Raw genomic sequence first — 20966 nt, 5'->3', positions numbered from 1 at the left:
AATCATCTAGGTTTTGCAGTTTGCAGTTAATTGGAGAAATGCATGAACTGTTGTGCAAATTTAAATAGTGATGTGAGAAATGCACCAAAGCCATTGAGATTTTTCTGTCATCTTCAATGTTGGAGATCTACATATAGCACTATTTATTTTATATGAAATTATGATTTTTTTTCTTAATGAATGGTGGGACTTGAACATTTTCAGTAAATATGGGTATCACACTAAAGGACAAAAAAGAACTAGTTTTATAGTGGTAAAAAGTTAAATATGTGAAAAATTGAGACAAAAAATTCTGCTTCACAGTATTAAAGGTGACAGACAGACAGACAGACAGACTGTCAAACTGTAAATATCAGCAAAGACTGGGAATGACCAATCAATCAAATGCCATTGAAATATTAAAATAAGAAAGGATCAGGTGTATAAGTCTTCAAGTATTAAGAGTCATTCTTTGTGTTTACAGTCAAACGAGTCCCCCTGCTGGATAAATAAAGAACACCTGATACTTTTTAACTCAAGCCTGTTAGTAATGGTCAAACTCGTTGTTGATGTTGGATGACTGTTATGAGGGGTTTGTAATGGATGACCATGTCGTGTCACATTCTTTACAAAGAACAGCATGTACCTCAAACCACCAAATGTCAAAAATAAAAAATTCAGGAGACAATTTGTCCAGCAAAACCTGGTGTGGAATCATATTTAGAAGCAGATACAGATCAAACAGACACTTCAAAGACCGACATCATGTCTCTCTTGTTTAACAAAAGCCCTTAGGCTTCAGAAAAGCAAATTAAATGTAAGGTGCTTCTACAAAGGCAAAATTACTCTGTTTGCTGCATCCACAGCACTAAGGTCATATATAACATAATAAAAGCCTCATAACTCTATTCTTTTGGATTTATCTGTGGCTTTCAACACTGTCAACATCCAAGCTCATGGTGACTCTTTGAATTGTAATCCACCCGGGAAACAGGTCCTACCAAGTCAGCTGGATAAGTTAACCTCCACAGCCTGAATCTTTTATCACAGGTACGCTATCAGTCAAAAGACTGGGATCAGAAAGAATTTCTTAAAGAAAAGCTATTTTCTGCTCACCAAAACAAAGGGAAACATTGTCAAATATTTTTTGAATTTAAAATAATTGAAATTTCAGTAATTTTTAAAATGTATTCAGCTGAATTAAATTCAATTCTGGCTGTTTTTCATCAACATTACTTCGATCTTGAATGCAGTGATCCTTCAGAAACCATTATAATATGCATTATTATTACTGATATTTGATCATTAATAATGATTCTTATAATCATCAACATTTTTACTGCTTAATTTATTATTTATTTATTTTTTGTGGAAATTGATTTAATTTACTTTGTTTTAGGATTCTTGGTTAAAAGAAAGTTGAAAAAACAGCATTTTATTTGAAATAAAATTTGTTTGCAGTGGCAGGTCCTAAAATTTGGAATACCCTTCCTACTGAGCTTAGTGCAATCACAGACCTGCCACTTTTTAAAGCCAAGCTTAAGACCCAGTTGTCTAACCTCCTGGGACTCAGTACTGGGTCTGTGACATCATTTTCTTCTACCTTCTTTAAATCGTAAAGGTCAGTACTGGCCCATAACCCCCATAAGTGGTTCCGTTCACTCATCAGTTGTAATAAAATGACTTTTAGATTACGATAGAGACATTTTTTTTTTCTATAATTACTGACATGTGCACGAAGCTACACACAGAACCTAAAATGTACACTTTCAAATTTTGAGTTTACAAAAAAAAAGCGCCTCTTTTTTGATGGGGTTTATTATAACACAGACAACATAAACATCTATTTTAATTACGTTCAAGAGTGTTTATGAAAATTCAAAAGGTTTTCTATAAAATGATAACAAACTTTTGAACTTACACCTCTGCATGTGGATTTGGGAAGCTTTTGAATTTGGGTAGACAAAATCCAGGTGGAAACCCCAAAATAGCACTTGACTTTAAAATATTAAATTGTCTTTTAATGCATAGCACTGACAATTCCTTATGTTTTAATGTTTGTTTTATTTTATTAATATTTCTTGTATTGCTTTGCATTGTCTGCTTTTTAGTTGTGATGTATAATTTGTTTTTACTTGTGTAAAGCACTTTGGTCAACCTTGGTTGTAGTAAAGTGATATATAAATAAAGGTTGACTGATTAATTGATAAAATCTAACTTTCTGTACATTATAAGTGTTCTTACTTTTACCTTTGATCATTTTAATGTGTGCTTAAACTTAAATACATTTTAATTATATTTTTCAATAGTCCTATATCAGTTATATATATCATGTGTAAATATATTTATATATATATATATATATATATATATATATATATATATATATATATATATATATATATATATATATATATATATATATATACTGTTGAAGTCATAATTTTTAGCCCCCTGTTTATTTTTTCTCCCAATTTCTGTTTAACAGAGATAAGTTTTGTTTTTTTCAACACATTTCTAAAAGTAATAGTTTTAATAAATATATATAATATAATATATATAATAATATATATAATATATATGTACACACAGTTTTCAACAGTGATAATAATAACTAAATGTTCCATGAGCTTATTGTGAAAAAAGGAATATATTTTTTATTGTTGTTGTTTCATTTTCTTTTCATTAAACAATTGTATTTGTATTGCCTAAAGGGGATTTAACTGAAGTTTTTCTGTTAAGTGGGATATGCTTTGCATTCTAATGAAACATTTTCTGAAGTAGATGAAGCTCAAAGAAATGCAAAAGGCCTGATTGTCTAATTTTAACTTGAGCTCTGCAGCGAAACGTTCTATGTGCATTTGATGTTGTGCAGAGAATTAGTAGAAAAAGAGGATGTATGTATGGGTGCGGCCAATGGAGCACTGAAGAATGATTGACCAGTTACGAATTTTAATAAACTCCACCTGTTAATATCAGCTAAAAGCACGAATCAGGCAATTAAATTTGTTGTGCACATCCTGAATGTGATTCTTGCATTGCATTGAGGATACCGGAATTCTGTGAATAGGATTATTCGAATTATTCATTTGTATCCAATAAATTATTAAGATTTTTGACATTGAAGAAAAACCTCTCTTGACCTTTTTTATTGAACACGCATAAAATTGATAAATATTCCAACAAGCTCTAAATGACTTCTGATCAAATATTTGTGACACTAAAGAATGGTGTAATGATGCACAAAAAAACTGCTTTAAATCCCAAGAAAAAGTCAAATGTTATACTGCCTTAAGAAAGCAGCGATTTAAAATCGTAATAATATTTCTCAATGTTACAGTTCTTACTGTATTTGTGTTAAATAAATGCAGCCTTGTTGAGTAGAATAGGCTTCTTTTATAAATAAAAAGGTAAAAATCCCTACTGTACTGTATGTAGAGTAAAGTGCACTTCAATTCAGGACTCAGGACTATTTCTGAACATCCAGATCACACAAAAGCTCATCCGTTTCCTGATGTAATGTTGATAGCTCTATATCCCATTCTCTCCCTCAGTTTCATCATCTGCAATCTCTGGATCTCTGCTGCCTATCTGATAAATCAGCCTGGATGATTAACTCAAGACTGAGCTCTGATTCCTTTCAGCCAGGATGTCCTCTATATTCATCAGAGGTCACACAGTCAGCACATACACGGCTGTTTCATAGCTCACCTTCATTGACCACATTACAGCAATTGCCAGCTCCAACTACACTCCATTATGTAAGGAAAATGAAGCAGATTGTAGAAACTCTCTGAAATAAAAGCACAAAAGCTGTCACTGGGGAAGCACATTTTTAAAAATGTTTTTCCCTTAAACGTTCTATATTGGTACATTTAAGGAACATGTATGTAAAGATGTACACATTACAAGAAAAAGAAGATACCAGATAGCAGGATTTTCTGAGCAGCATGTATGCTAAGTTGCTACCCAAACCACATAATAGCATGTCAATATAATATACAAACATTTTACAGTAAGTTTCACATATTGATTTGGGGACATTAATTTGTTTGTTTGCACTTTATATTGTTCAAATAATTCTGAAAAGTAAAATGTGTCCCATACCAATGTTTTCACCGCTGATAATAATAAAAATGATAATCATAACAAAGTTTTTAAAAATCTGAATGACTTCTGAATGACTAAAAGGCTGATAAATGTTACAGTTGTAGACTTTTTAATCACAGGAATAGACTGCGTCTTAAAATATATATTTTAATTTGACATAAAATTGTATATATGTATGCATGTCTGAATTTGGGAAAAAATCTAGCAACCACCTAGCAACGCCATAGCAACTACTCAGAACACGCTAGCAACTGCCTAGCATCACCCTTGCAATACCTTAGCAACCACTCAGAACAACCTAGTAACCCCCCAGCAATGCCTTAGCAACTACCTAGCAACACCTTAGTTGCCGATTAGCAATGCCTTAGCAACCACTCAGAACACCCTTGCAACCGCCTATGAACCACTCAGAATACCCTAGCAATAACTTAACAGCTACCAGGAGCACCTTAGCAACCACTTAACAAAACCTTAGCAACCGCCTAGCAAATACTCAGAACACCATAGTAACTGCCTAGCAATGCCTTAGCAACTACCTAGCAACACCTTAGCCGCTGCCTAGAAATGCCTTAGCAACCACTCAGAACACCCTAGCAATCACCTAGCAACATCTTAGAAACCACATAAAACACCCTAGCAACGCCTTAGCAACTGCTCAGAACACCCCACCAACCGCCTATCAACCACTCAGAATACTCTAGCAACCACCTAGCAATACCTTAACAGCTACCTGGAGCACCCTAGCAACCCCTAGGCAGTTAGAACACCATAGTAACTGCCTAGCAACACCTTAACCACTCAGAACACCCTAGCAACAGCCTACCAACACCTTAGCAACCACCAAGTAACACATTAGCAACCACTCAGAACAACCTAGCAATGCCTTAGCAACTACCAAGCAACACCTAAGCCACTGCCTAGCAACACCTAAGCAACCACTCAGAACACCCTAGCAACCAAGTAGCAACATCTTAGCAACCACATATCAACCACTCAGTATACCCTAGCAACCACCAAGCAACACCTTAAGAGCAACCTAGAACACCCTAGCTACTGCTTAGCAAAACCTTAGCAACCGCCTTTCAACCACTCATAACACCTCAGCAACTACCTAGCAATGCCTTAACAGCCACTCAGAACACCTTAGCAACCACTCAGAACAACCTAGCAACGCCTTAGCAACTACCTAGCAACGCTTAGCAACCACTCAGAACACCCTTACAACCACCTAGCAACACCTTAACAGCTACCTGGAACGCCCTAGCAACCACTTAGCAAAACCTTAACAAATGCCTAGCAATCACTCAAAACACCTTAGCAACTGACTAGCAATGTCTAAACAGCCATTAAGAACACCCTAGCAACCACCTGGCAACACCTTATTAACCGCCTAGCCATACCTTAGCAACCACCTAGCAATGCCTTTGCAACCACCTAGCAACATCTTTGCTTCTACCTAGCAACGCCTTAGCAACCACTCAGAACACCCTAGCAACCACGTAAAACACCCTAGCAATGCCTTAGCAGCTACTCAGAACACACTAGCAATGGCATAGGCACAACCTAGCAACCACCTATCAACCACTCAGAATACCCTAGCAATCATTTAGCAATACATTAACAGCAACCTCGAATACCCTAGCAAGCGCTTAGCAAAATCTTAGCAGTCGCCTATCAACCATTTAGAACACCTTAGCAACCGTCTAGCAACGCCTTAACAACCAGTTAAAACACCCTAGCAAGGCCTTAACAACCACCTAGCAACCACTCTGAACACCCAAGCAACACATTAGTAACCATTCAGAACACCCTAACAACCAATTAGCAACACCTTAGCATCCACTCAGAACTGAAAACTGAAAAAAACATGCTAACATATATGTTATCCCTTTCTATGCCAACTGTTTAAAACTACTTCAATTATTTGAACTTTAAAACTACTTCAAACTTTCAGACGAGGCTTGTCTCTTGAAATGTTCAACAATTAAAACTAATTAATTAATAATTCATTCATTCATTCATTCATTTTCGGCTAAGTTCTTTTATTTATTTGGTGTCTCCACAGCGGAATGAACCTCCAACTTATCCAGCATATGTTGTCAACAGTGGATGCCCTTCCAGGTGCAACCCATCTCTGGGAAACATCCATACACATTCACACACATATACTATGGCCAATTTAGTTTACCCATTTCACCTGTACCACACGTCTTTGGACTGTGGGGGAAACCAGAGCACCCTGAGGAAACCCACGCAAACGCAAAGAGAACTTGCAAACTTCACACAAAAAATGCCAACTGACCTACTGCACCACTGCGTCGCCACATTTAAAACAATCAGCAGTAATTAAATGTTAAAGTTTGGTAAAAATAAACTGAAATAGTGTTTTCTTGTCTACAAAAATACTCTCTATGTTTGATTTACATAATAACAGCAAAAAAATCTTCAGTGGGAACATTTAAATATGCGCATAGCAAGCAGCATTAGAGGGAAAATTAACATATTACAATCTTAAAGGGACAGTTCCCAAGCAAAATTATATTGTTCTCACTATTTCGTCACTTTCAAGTGTTTATAAACTGTTATGAGTTTCTTTCTTCTGTTAAACACAAAACAAGATATTTTGAAGAAAGCTAAAAACCTGTAACTATCGGCTAAGGACAACTCCAAGTAAACACACCTGAACCAGCTAATCAAGCTCTTTCTAGGTATATTAGAAACTTCCAGGGAGGTGTGTTGAAGCAAATTGGAGCTAAAATTAGCAGGAAACCGGCCCTCAAGGACCAAGCTTGGACATTCCCTGGCTTAGGAAAAACAAATACTAATGAAGTCAATGGTTACAGGTTTCCAGCTTTCTTTAAAATATCTTCTTTTTTGTGTTTTGAACAGGAGAGAGAAAACGATGATGACAGAATTATCAGTTTTTTGGGTGATCTATCTGAGTTCATTTAAAACAAAACTAAATGTGTTACTTTGATTTTTATACTTAAACAACCTGAGAAATAAGCCACCAGAGGGCAGCATACATCAAATATTCAGCTTCACTCAGAGGTGCTGCTGGACTATCAAAAACCACCTGAGAAAACAAAACTCTAACATTTAGTCAATTCAAACTCGCACTTTTGAGGAGTGGTCTGTAAATAAAGCAATTCGTCACTTTTACACGTTCTTCATGTATTCTTTAGCCGGCTACATTACAGACAATAACCTTAGGGGAAAACAGGAGAATGACGTGAAACGAGGGATAAGGAGTAACCTTGGTGTTTGCCTCTTGTCCTGTGATTGGCTGACGTTTTTTGTGTCTACAATATAAATCGCTCAACTAACGGGACTCTCTTATTATATCAACTCAGAAAACTGCGCGCAATCAGGATCTACAACTCATCATCACTTTTTACACAATGGATTAACACGCCTGGATACCATCATCTGATTTATTCTACCAAGTTAACTTGTTTGGCTTTAGATCAACAGATTGTTTAAAAGTGGACTTTTTTTTGCCTGTTGGACACTTTTTTTGCGCACACTGTACACCATGGCCAATACTTGCTTACAGTTCACGGGTTTTGTGATGAGTTTTCTCGGCTGGATCGGGCTAATCGTCGCCACTGCCACTAACGAATGGGTCTTCACCTGTAAATATCAAATGAACACCTGCAGGAAGATGGATGAACTGGAGGCCAAGGGGTTGTGGGCAGACTGTGTGATCTCAACTGCGCTTTATCACTGCATCACACTCACGCAGATTCTCGAGCTTCCAGGTACGTCTGAAAAAAAACAACAAAAAACAAAACAAAAACAAAGATACTTCTTAAGAGTTTATCTATTTTATTAATTTCTTACCAAGATTGAAAACCGTAAAAGACAAAGCTGTTTTCTTATTTGTTAGAATAAAGATAAAATGCCAATGAAAAGTGCTAAGTAGTGGCATGTTTATTGTAATCAGGGGCGGATTTAAGCAATAATCAAGGTAAGCGGCCGCTTAAGGGCGCCAGTAAATCTGAGGGTCTCCAAATAAGTATACATGATAGTATAAATTAGATATAACATACTTTCTATCATATTTTGTACGGAGAGGGTCTAAAATTTTTTTATTTTGACGTAATTGTTGTTGAATAAATGTAATTACATCTGGGCAAATGTGTCCCCTTTCTTTAATCATGGAGCAGTCTTGTGGTCTAATTAGTATAGAGTTAGTTTTAAAAACGAAATAGTTTATTATTTAGCAGGTTTAGTTGTGAATTCATCTTAAGAAAACAAATCGTTTTAAAACATTTTACAAGGTGCTTGACATGTTATTACTATTTTACATTATGATACAATGTAGAAATTGATATCGAATTATATAAAAAACACAACAAAATAAAAAATCGACACAAAAAGTACACAAGGTGCATTTTAGATATTTTGGCCCCCTGGCTGTAATTGTTTAGGACCCCAAGTCACTAAATCCACTCTTGATTGTAATAAAATAAAAATATTAGGCTATATTAATATAATATGAATTGTTTTTAAAGTTTTATTTATTTTTGTATAATTGAAGTTTAAAGTTAAAGTTTACAGATTAAATTATTAGAGCAGAATCTAGACAATTTCACAAACAATTCAAAAGCTAATAATACCTTGAACTCAATTGAAAGAGTTAATGTCGAAAACTGTAAAAGCACTTTTTTTGCAAAACACATTTCAATAATCTTTGTTTCATATAGTGTATAAATGGTTAAATCCATTACAGATTTCTCTTTTAAATTAATAATTTTGATTATAAGGAGGCTTAACAATATTAAACTATTTGAGCACCAAATCTAAAACTGGAACAAATCTAAGCAAACAAACAAACAAACAAACAAACAAACAAACAAACAAACAAACACATAAGATAAAAAACCCACATGAGATAAAAAAACACACACATAAGATAAGTCAAAAAATTACACCCAAATTAATGTTAAGGAAAATATTAAATAACATTTTAATAAACAGGAAAAATAAAGAGAAACACAAAATATATCAAATTCAGTTGAATTTTTTTAGTTTTGTAGTTTTTTATTTGCAATGACTCGTTTGAATTTAAATGTTTTCTCTTTTATTTATTCCTAAAGATGCTGCTTAAATGCTCCAAAATTAAACTTATTGTCAATATATTTACTGAGAAATGAATAAAAAATATTCCTTTTCTAAAGGGGTTCTCAACCAACTCTAGATGAATGTCAAATAAAAAAAAATTATATTTCCTAAAATCTTGTGACAATTTACAAACAAATAATGTATTATCTTTTTAAAAGTGTATTTTTACATCCTGTATAAAAATAACTACACTGTAAAAAATATACGATCAATTAGTCCTGACAGCATACGTTTTAGGTCTTTGTAACTTATTAAACTAAGCTAAACATGTTCTAACTTAATTTTACTTAAGTTACGCAAACAGTTTTAAGTTAGTTAAACATCATATAAGTTCAATGGACTCATACGGTTAATTTGATTCAGCTTAAAAATTAAAGGCAACCAGGAGTTTTTAGTGTAACAAAATTCTAAAAATCATTACAATTCAGCATTTTCATTTCACTTTTCTGAATTCATGACTAAAATCACCTTTCTTTTCTTCATTAAGCATACATCCAGACGTCTCGAGCTCTAATGGTCACAGCATCGATTCTTGGATTGCCTGCCGTTGTGATGGTGCTCATGTCCATGTCCTGTATTAACCTTGGAGGTGAACCAGAAAGTGCCAAGAACAAGCGATCAGTGCTCGGAGGAATCCTAATACTGCTGACAGGTAGGTGTCTTTTTATACTTGTGGAATTAAAGTCATATTATACTCATTAAATACCCCACTGAATGCTGCCCTAAAAACAAAAAGGCCTTTATTTATAAAATCAAAAAAAAATTGCTCAGGGGTAACGTAAATAATGAGTCGGTGCTATCCGAGTTAGGAATTCATCAGAATAAACAGCAAAAAACATCCCAAAGCACTCAAAACATGAGGAAAATATTTAAAAATATAGTTTTGTTTTTTAATATATTTTTTTCACTTTGTTTGAGTGCCCTGGACTGATTTTTGCTGGTTGTCCTTTATTTACACCAATGGTTTCTATAAGAACCTATAATATTCATAGAATCTATACTATACTATACTATACTATATATGTATATATATATATATATATATATATATATATATATATATATATATATATATATATATATATATATATATATTGATTGATCCAACTGGACAATTATTCTGTCGGGAGTATCTGGCCTATTTTGCTAATATTAAAATTTACTTTGTTCAGTTATCAAGGTTTCAGTCAAAATATAGTAGGAAACTCTTTATTGCTCTCTCATTTAAGTCTTAATACAACATTAATGTGTATTTAATGTTGTCTTTACTTCCTCAGCTTTCTGTGGCATCGTCTCCACTGTGTGGTTTCCCATCGGGGCCCATCACGAGAAGGGTCTGATGTCCTTTGGCTTTTCTCTGTATTCAGGATGGGTGGGGACAGCTCTCTGTCTGCTGGGAGGCTGTATAATCAGCTGCTGTTCAGTGGACAGTCCTGCTACATACACTGAAAACAACCGATTCTACTACTCCAAACAAGGCCCTGCCCACACAGGCCCCACCTCCACCAACCACGCCAAAAGCGCTCACGTCTGAGCTTCTGGATTACAGATCAGATCTGATTTCCACTCCCTTTTTTCTCTCTCTTTCTTATTTCAGCCATGTTTCTTTATAGCGGTGTCTCTTTGGATAGTAATCATAAAGCTGAACTCACTCGAAACAAGGGACAATCGCTGGTGAAGGACCTGCACTGAAGGATTTGCTGTTCAAGAAGTCTTCTACTGATTCTGCTCATACAGTGTCATTTAAAGTTGTATTTTTGTAGTAAGAAATGTTTTTACGTTGCTATATGAATACTAACAGTATTTGCCAGTGTTGTTTTTCATTCTAAACTTCTCATGTTTGTACAGCTGTATTTTCATTTCAGAGCATTTCAGAATAACCGATCAGACTAGATTGCACCAAAATTGGACCAAAGCAGTATTATTTAGCAATATTATTTATTGTAGTACTTGTATGCAGTTTTATCTCTCTGTTTTTTTTGTATTAAACAATATCATCCATGTGAAAATGTCTGTGAAATGGTGATTTTTACAGTTTTGAATCGCTCTCTGCAGTAGTGCCTACTGTATGCCATCTGCAGATGTCAGATAGCCAGGCAGGTGTAGTGCATCATCATTAAAGCACTCATTCATTCTCACTAAAAGCACTTGAGACGCACACACGATTCAGCTACCCAAGACATGTACTGTATCGATTTCTATTACTCCAAAGAGAAGCTTGTCCCATTACGAGCGAACTGGCAACTGGCAGACAGCACTGATTAAAGGTTAACGTCGCAATCAAGCATAAAGGATGATTAATGCTCTGCTTGAGAGTCGGGGTCCTTGCACACATTTCTTGGTACAATGGAGTTAAAAAGTTTGAATCCTGAGGTCGCATGCAACATATATCTGTGAAAAAACATAGCTAATTTAGTCACTATATAAAAATGATGGGAATATTGCTTATTTAAATGTCTTAGGAGTTTAGTCTTTGGTTAGAGGTAGTTTTGGGTGAAGAAAGCTTAATGAAAAATTGTACTGGTTTCAACTGAATATATCTTTTCCAAATATGGCTACAAATGGCTGCCTAAAGTAAAGATAGAGGCAGACCTAAAATGGCAGAATATGTTATAACGGTAATGCAGCCTTCTTTCTTCACAGTTGAAGCTTGCAGAGATACTGTAGTTCGACTGTAATTACTGCCTTTTTAAAGGGTCATGAAACACTGTTTGAGATACTTGTGTTTCTGGTGACAGAAATTATTCTACACCTTAAGAATGGTGTCAAACAAATATGTGCCCCCAACAAAGTACCTTTAAGGCCAGTCATTTCACTTGGCGGCCATCTTTGAAACACCTATCAGGAATGCAAGCAAAGCACCTGGCTGCATTCCAGTCCAAATTTTTATGACCTGCACTCTAGTTCCCTTGGCTGTACACCACTGATTACATTACACAAGTGTCTACTACTGGTGGAACATCCGAATGGGTTTAAAAGGAATGCCTTAAACTATTAAAACTACACTGTTGTGATCTCACAATCACACTGAAAACTGGGACACATAGGTGCTGGAGTGAACATATGAAGCCAATTCCATGTAAGTTCCATGAAAGCTTCCCTCATTCACTTGATGAAGTGGAATGCACTTCAAAATGGCATTGGGGATTCCCCTGAGGGAACAAGGGAAGGGAAGTTCGCAAGTGCGTGTGTGAAAATGCACTGGAACGCAGCCCAAATCTCTTTGAAAGGGCAAACATCAAATTCTCTAAAACCGTTTGCCAAGCTTATGATTAAATTTAATATTTAAAATCAACAATGAAATATAGCACCCACCGACACATAAATTGTGTTTTTAATCTTTTCGATCAAAACAAAAAGCTGATGTCTTTCAGGCTGACCGAGTTGATACAAATGCGCTCCCCGAAGGGAACAAATTTGCTACAACCCCCTTTCTGGCCGTTTCTGGAGGATAACAACCACAAGAATCAATAACTTAGACGTTATGCATTGCCACATCTGATCTCTGTGGTCTTCAGAGGTCATTCCAAACGTATTTCTTATGGCAAATTTCCTGCCAAAACAACAGCGACTTGCTGTTTACAAGTTTGTGGGTGTTTATGTGTTTATGTTATTGCTGTCGTGTGATTTGCATTTTATTGGCAGAGGCAAAAGATTATTCAAGATGTTGAGAATTGAGGAAGATGAGAAAGACTTTACATTCGTTTCATACAGATTCCAGAACCAGAGAACATTTGTTAAAGATTTCAAGCTTTATACAAATATATTTATTATGTTGGTGAGGCAAATATTTGCTCTTTTTCAGCTCTTTTTTTCACGCCGTTTTTGTTGAATACTTGAATAAAAACTGTTGAAAAACCAACCCCTTCCTCACAATTATGATTAGACCTTAGCTAATGGCTCCTTTACAAGAATGCAAGGTTTTTGCTAGAGCTGCCATATTGATCACTGCATTTAATTATATATTTTTATTTTTCATTTTTGCATTACATTCAAAAAATTTCAATTAAAACTCTTGTGTATTCTATTGTCTTTACCCCAATGACTAGGGTAATGCACTTATAGGACAAGTGCAACAAAATATATGTCAGAATAAGCCCCATTAACTAAAATCAGGTGTGCCTAAACTCGGTCCTGCAGATTTTAGCTTCAACCATAATTAAACACACCTGGACCAAATAATCAAGCTCTATCTGGGTTTACTAAAAACTTCCTAAAAACTGCTAAAAAACTTTGAGTCCCTGTGGCTGTCATTAGAAGCTTCTGAAAAATAAGCTTTACTATAACGCTATCTAAGCACTTCACTTAAAATTTGGGTCAAACACAGGAAATATTAGCACAATATTCTGTAATTTATGTTTTAATAGGTGTTTTCCAATTATTCACACTTTCACATTGCATTATGGGATGTTGATCTCTGCTTTTACAATTTTTAAACTCAATTTATTTGAAGAAATATCTTGGTTGGTCGTGTAAAATGGTACAAAAACAGTAATGAGCTACGAGAACATTTGATGTTATTTCAGCTATTTGAAATATATTGTTTCTTATGCAAAATACTGATTCAAACTTCTAAAAATGTCAATAAAAGTCACTGTTAAACTGTAGAGTTAAATTTTTAAGATCTAAGGTTGTTGGAGAAGAGATCAAGATCCGATAATACAATTCAAAACCATAAACAACTAGAAAACACTTTGTTTTGCAATGCATTCATCTAAATGTGCATGGATAGCATCTGGATATTTGTTAACAGAATATTGATGCAAAATTTTTTACAACTTATTTAATAATATATTTATTAATACCTTTGGTAAGTATATAAGATAAATGTTCAACATTCAGTTTCAGCAAGTTGTGCCAACAGATCACTTACTGTAACAACCACCAGTGTCACTATTTAAAAACATTTCTGAATAATGCATATGTAATATAACTGTAATATAACAGCATAAGTATAACTACGTAATTTAACTGTTCACATATTAACTATAGCTTCTTAACTGTCATCATCTCACAGGCAGATATATACATTTATCTAAACCTGAACTTTTCTCAAGAGTTTATACTTTGCATTTACTTGCATTGAATATGTATTTTTTCTCAGACACCCGTGTGTATGTTGAGTAATTACAGTTTTATGCCGATTAATAAGTCCTTTTTGCTGCCATTAAAGGCGCTGTATGTAAGTTTTTGACTCTTCTAAACCAAAAAAAAACAACAAAAAAAAAAACATAATATGTTTGCAGATATTTAAGAAACATGCCAAGTGAACATTCTTGTTTAACAGTGCTGAAGTCAGATATTCTGCTTTGAAAATGTGATTTCCATGCTGAAACGCTGTCTTTGTTTTGGTCATTTTAACCTGCCCAATGCCACTTCAGCCAATCATATTTCAGCACCCCGAGTTGCCTTTGATGAAAACCACGTATTTCATTCATTCATTAAAAAAGGCTCTGAAAGCATGCGTCCGTGACTGAAATGCAACCTCTGGTCGACAGTAGCAGACTCCAAAATGAGACGCAGATTCAGAGTTCCACATGAGGTTATTAATTGAAATAAATATGATATAAATATTACGAGCGTAAATATTAGGTGAGCAGGTTACATTGTAACCGCGTGTTCTAACAACATGCTTTGTGACGAGATACGCAGTGATGAGCAATTTGGCTGATTTCACCAGACAAAACACAACAGAAATTTAAATACAGCCTTTCAGAAGCACAGAATGTGCACTCACTCCAAATGAAATGGAAAGATTTATAAACTATTTAATACATATTAACATTATTAAATGTACATGTAACCCCACTGGAACTATGCCACTCAACCTGCCCCGAGCTGGTATCGAACCGGCAACCTTCCGCATGGGAGTCTGTTGCTCTAACAAGGAGGCTAAAGACCATGGCCTCCAGCAACTGTTGCTAGAGCATGTTTAGAGGTCAGAGGAGCAAGGTTTACCTGCACAGCACTGCACTAGCTGGCCTCCGTTACATACATGCTGAATCACTCGTATGTATTTAGTTCTAAAGTTCAATTTCAAGTGTTTTATTTTATTTTCAAGATCTGAGGTGAACTATCTGCTGCTGCTTTCAGTATTTGGCAATAAATGCCATGCAAAATGGCATTCAAACTCATATTGTTAGCATTTAATACTGAATCAAGCACATGAGGTTTACCTGAGGTGATCATTGTCAGTTTTCTGTCGTTCATCTGTGAGGAATAGAAGCCGTTTGTAATATATCAATTTGGGCTGTTGGATAGTTCAAAGACTCTGTTTAATATGGAAAATATTCCTTCTATTGGGTGCCGTTGCTTTTATTTAGAACACAGTTTAAATCACTCGCACCTGTCCTCAATCTGACAACCTGCACTTGTGTTTCTTTTGATCCAGGTGTGCAATACCTAGTTCAACCACTGGGTGTCAAGCGTACACACAGCACCTTTAAAATGTAATAACCCAATATAAACATAGGAGGCCAAGTAGAATACAAATTTTAAAATAAAATTTCAGATGCATCTGAATCCTTCATTTACTATATATATTTTTCAAGTGTGAACAGTGAGGTGACAGTTCTTAGCTTACTAGCTTACCTAGCTTTAGCCTGCTAACCTGTTAGCTCATCATCGATTACAGAAGAACTTGTTTTCTATTTTTAATATATTTCATTTTTTTCATTTAATTGAAAATACATTCGAAAAGATCCCCTGTTGTCCAATACAGCAGGTTAGAGTAGTGTTAACAATAATTGATAGCATACAAGCTGCAATCGATAACTGAAAAAACCCTATCATAATGAGATCTGTGACCCGGTTATAATGACTCTGGATTTGAAATCAAAACACATCAGCTTGATGTGACATTTCTGTGAACTACAAAGCAGATATATGTCAGCTGTTCCGTGTCCAATTTTACATGTGTTCAAAACCGTCGAGAACTGATTCATGCTGAAATGTGAGGTTTCATGACCCTTTAATGTTCATTGCATATTTTGGAAAAGGGTGGATCTGGATTTGAACAAACAAACGAGGTATGCTATACAAAGGTCCAATGTGGAAATAAAGCAACCATGATGTACTAGTTTTAGCTCTTCTGTGTTTTCCTTGGAAAACTGATACTACTGAGCATAAAAGTATTACAGAATTGCGTAGTGATGCCAAATACTTCAGTAAAAGAATTTTACGGATTACAATCTCACAGTATGACACTGACCTTGAACTGAATAGAAAAAAAAACAGCAGTTTCCAGAATGTTTTATAAACATAAACTGTTTTACAGGAAATGTCTGATACTCACTGTGCAGTGAGTCAGTATCACCTTTTGCATATGTATTAGTATGTATGAAGATTAAAGCATCTAATAAGTATATTTGCATAAGCATAAAAGTGCATATTACTTGTGTGTGTTTTTGAGCATTAGGAAGGTATTCCCACCTTCTTCCTCAAATCCAGGATTAGCACCAGGATATTTTGCATCAAAACGAGGGAGTGTTTTCCACCCCCCAAACAGATGATGGACATCACATATAAACTTGATTCAGGCTGATGACAGATGACACAAATGACGTCCTATGATTGCCTCATAGGAATAACACGTATGAAGACTCTCCCCCCAAAAAAAGGAGTGTGCTTCAGGTTGTGTCGATGTCTGCGCCATACAGACAGACGGGTCTGAACTGTATGAATATGAATTTGAGAATTTTCCAAACCATATTGTACCACATCGACCACCAATGCAGCAATGATAATGAAACAGAACGTCTGGATCTGTATATCTCATTCCTCTGCATAGCCAGCGTCGCACCTAGCAGTATGACCATGTTTGTTTTGTGCTCAGGTACGGCCCTCGGTTTGCTATTATTCTAGGCTCACCGCTCCACCCCACAGGAAACAGAGCAGGCCTGCGCCGCTTACACAAGCCACCCATGTGAGGATATTTATTACCTCTGATTTCAGTTTTTTGTGAGACCGCCTTAAAGCGAAAGGAAAACCAAGAGTCACGCTTATCTGATCTGCAATAAATGACTTTCATTGTTGCATTGGAAGCAATATTAACATTTCATTACACAGTGCAACGGGAGAGCAAAACCACAAGTAGAAGAAACAATAAATAGGTTCTTTTAAACAAAAAAAAGTCATTGAAACCAGAATACATCCACTTCATACCAAAATATACAGCAGAAACAAAGATCAGATTTGCAAGGGAAGCCAATCTCCACATTTCCTGAACAAATACCGAACAAACTATGATAGCAGGAAAGATAGTTCACAAAGTACAAACACTGTACCTTTTTATCAGAGACAAATAACAAATAGTAGCTGACTTTAAAAGCAATAGTGAAAAGACTTTTTTTTTCTCAGACAGGCTTTTAATAAAATATTTCTGTATGTAGATTTTAATCTACATAGTTTATCTGCAAATTAATATTTTTGTCATCATTTACTCCTGTTTTGCTATGACATTTGCTTTTTTTAGAGTCACACTTTATTTTGATGGTCTGTTTGTTGAATTAAGTTACATTGCATCTACGTTACAACTAATTCTCATTAGATTATAAGTAGACTGTTAGGTTGGGGTAAGGGTTAGTGTAAGTTGACATGTACTTGCAAAGTTTCTTATAGTCAGTTAAATGTCTGTTTGGCAGCAGTCAACAGATATTAAGCAAACAGTCTACTAATACTCAAATGAACCATCAAAATAAAGTGTTACCAGTTATATTTTTACTTTTTATGTCCATTCAAAGTCAGTAGGTTCCAAAACATTACTGAACCCATTGGACTTAAATTGCATGTACAAAAAAAGTCTCTCGTTTTTCATTTATATGAATAAAGGATGACAGATTCTTCATTTTTATCTGAACTATCCCTTTAATATCTTTCCTCCTTTGAACTTTTTTTCTTTTCTAACATTAAATTAAAACAAAATCTCCATCAAAGTATCTCAGTCTAGAAAGAGGTCATTAAAAATATATGCTTTCTCCACTTTTCTTCAGAAGTTCTGCTGAAAACATAAGCGAAGCCACAAAAGACCACCGGCGGTGGCTACACTACCCCAACGGAGAACCTTAAGGTATGAAACGCCTGTAAAAAAATACTTCTCTTCAATATCTCACGCCTCCACACTGTGGTGCTCTATTCTACGGAAGTAAAACGGTGTCTTTTTGTCGGATACGGTAAACAAAGGTTGCAGACTTTGGCTTGCTTTTGTAAACAGAGGCCACTCGGGGACGAGGAGGGTTCAGGGGTGTACGGTGGGCGGGCTGTTACCCTCGTCTCTCAGAATGCTACATTTGAGAGTTACATCAAGTCTTTCGACGGTCACCACACATGCAAATACTCACAAACATAGTTTTACTCTGGGCCCTGAACATGCTACACATTCAGCAAAATGCCACAGCGACAAATAATCACATCATAGACCAGATGCAGGATAAAAAAACCAATCCAGGCCCCAAAAATGACTCAAAGACACAACTTGTGATCTTTAGTTTTGTTTTTTTAAGTTTTTAAAGATTCATCACAAACACAAAAGGGTAGAAACATTTAAAGCAATATGACATAATGTGCATTTGAGGCCTGGATTGGTTGGTTTCTTTTCTTTTTTTTTGTTGCCTTTTTCGGCTGGCAGAGCTGTAGCACAGATAAAGTTAGACTGGACAGATCGGTTTAACTCCACATGAATTATGGGGGAACAGCAGAAGAGCACAGCCAGATTAAAAACAAAAACAACAGGCTCCCCACCACATGCAAATTTCACTTCTTTACATTCTCTTCTCTTTTTTTGACCAGCCGAGAGACACAAACCGCACTGTGGTCACACCGTCTGCGTTTACACAGAGCTGCCTGCTTGCAAGGATGAAGCGGAGTCACTGGCACGGAAAATGAAATGATGGTGGAACGTGACGGCTGACAGGCACCTTCACCGGGAAAACAAACCCATGGATATATGTCGACAAACAAACAAGCATGGACACCTCGATGGTCATATTTAAAGCACACACTGACAGATGAAGGCACTATTGCAAGCAAATTCCCATGACTATTTGCGACAACCTACAGTCCAAACCTCACTTGGGCTAGATGTTACAGCGGGCCTTTGATTCTGCTTGGTTTTTCATATCATTCCCCATCTTATGTTATGGCTAGCATCTATCTTTGCTTTTCGAAATTAACCGTTTATGTCTAAAATTCAAATTAATTGAAAACAAGAGCAGCTTACTGACAAAACTGAAGAGTGCAAATTGCTTTAAGGGCTTCACATGGCAATGTTTCAGCTGGTTTTTATATCAACTCCAAATAAAAATAGACTGGAAGTGGACGTGACCTGTGAATGCACGTCCTTTTGACAGCTGAAAGAAGTTTGCATTGGGAAAAGTTGCGATAACTAAAAGCGTCGTGATTAATCACTCATAAATATTATGCTAGTTAATGTAAATTACTTGAAAGAGGGCATCTGTTGCGTTCAAGTGAAACAGTGGATCTATATATCTACACAGAGAGGCAGAAAATCAGAACATTCTCATTTCTTGCTGGTGGAATGATCTTCTATTCGTATTTCCAAACACAAATATCTCTTCAGTGTGTATTAAACTGCATCCTGCTGAACAAGCAAAATCGCTATCATTTCACTCATCCTTGATAATCTTTGAAAAAGCACTTGTGATTATTCGCCTCTTTACGATGAATCGCTTCCTCATTGCCTTGGATAAAAACGGTGTCAATTTAAGTGCGGAATAGTTTCACTACAGTAAAAATTAGGGGCTATATTGTTTAAAAATAGGGAATTTATAGACTTTAAGGGATTTAAAAAGGATTCTTAAAGTGAAATCCGATCTTGAACATTCTCATTATCCTGTCAGTAGTGAAAAAACTGCTGCAAATGAAGGTAATGAAGGAAAATAAAAACTCATTGCAGAGACATAACAACCTAGCCCAAGGGTTCTTGGCAGATGAGTACATTCAGGTTACATTCTCATTCCAAAGGATCATCCAGATCGTCGTCGACCACCAGCGCCTCAAAACCCGGGCTGGGTTTGCTAGCTTTGCTTTTGGCTCTGCTGTGTGAAGAGGAAGAGGAGGTCCTGTGGTTGTCCAACCTGTCCAGGCCATCAGACTGAGGCTCGCTCTGCTCCTGTTGTGGCTGTTTCTGCTGGCCACCTTTGCCCCAGTTCTGGAACGGTCCTTGGTCTCCAGAAGGGTACAGGTCGTCATCCACTGCAAAGTTGTCATCCACACCCATGTCGTATCGCTGGTATGTGCTGGCATGAGCTTCCTCCTCACGTGCTGTGATCTCCAGAGTGCTGTTCCACATGCCATAGCCAAAGTAGATCAAAACACCTGAAGCGATGAGACACAGACAACACAAACAGTGCATAAGCTAATGTACTGTACAAATGTTAGCACTCAGTGTGTTCAAATAGTCTAAAATTTTGATCCAAGTTTTTATTGACCAAATAAACACCAATAAAACACAGCAAAGCACTGACTGAGGAGACTTTAGTCTGCTCTTTATGAGGGATAAACTTGAGAGCCATTTATTTCATTATTCAATTGATTGTATATCAGTATGTGAAGAGTTCAGATCCAAAAGCCTCTAAGTGCCAATAAGACATTTTCTTCTAAAATAGGCTTTTTTCTCAGGCTGGCATGCTTATGTTGATTCACATTAAATGCAATCAAAGGAACCTATCCATCACCATAAAATGAAGTAATTGAACCTACAAACAGGAGCCTGAGAAAAATACAAATTTTAG

The 20966-nt window shown here is 35.9% G+C and overlaps 2 protein-coding genes across 3 annotated transcripts in view; one reads left to right on the top strand and one right to left on the bottom strand.

The window, feature by feature from the left end:
* The first annotated feature begins 7478 nt into the window (after positions 1–7478).
* On the top strand, positions 7479–11225 carry cldn11a (claudin 11a). The gene is made up of 3 exons (NM_001002624.1): positions 7479–7850; positions 9704–9868; positions 10494–11225. The coding sequence occupies exons 1-3, from the start codon at positions 7625–7627 to the stop codon at positions 10748–10750; spliced, it is 648 nt and encodes a 215-aa protein (NP_001002624.1). The 5' UTR covers positions 7479–7624; the 3' UTR covers positions 10751–11225.
* A 5991-nt stretch (positions 11226–17216) lies between these two features.
* Positions 17217–20966, bottom strand: part of slc7a14a (solute carrier family 7 member 14a) — a 131309-nt gene continuing 127559 nt past the window's right edge. The window contains exon 9 of one of the 2 annotated variants that reach the window (XM_073919784.1): positions 17217–20550. In XM_073919784.1, the coding sequence (XP_073775885.1) occupies positions 20186–20550 (365 nt within the window). In that variant the 3' untranslated portion in view covers positions 17217–20185. The remainder of the gene's footprint in view (positions 20551–20966) is intronic. The other variant, NM_001347689.1, reaches the window with a different exon arrangement.

This window comes from Danio rerio, chromosome 2 (genome assembly GCF_049306965.1).
Source record: "Danio rerio strain Tuebingen ecotype United States chromosome 2, GRCz12tu, whole genome shotgun sequence".
Lineage (NCBI taxonomy): Eukaryota > Metazoa > Chordata > Actinopteri > Cypriniformes > Danionidae > Danio > Danio rerio.
Note: the sequence above shows the minus strand (reverse complement) of the source record. Positions and strands in the feature narration are given on the sequence as shown.

Excerpts from the sequence above, each read along its gene's own strand:
- cldn11a (NM_001002624.1), top strand. The coding sequence starts at position 7,625 with ATGGCCAATACTTGCTTACAGTTCACGGGTTTTGTGATGAGTTTTCTC. Across the intron at positions 7,851-9,703 it reads GCAGATTCTCGAGCTTCCAG|CATACATCCAGACGTCTCGA; the intron begins GTACGTCTGAAA and ends TTCTTCATTAAG. Across the intron at positions 9,869-10,493 it reads AATCCTAATACTGCTGACAG|CTTTCTGTGGCATCGTCTCC; the intron begins GTAGGTGTCTTT and ends TTACTTCCTCAG.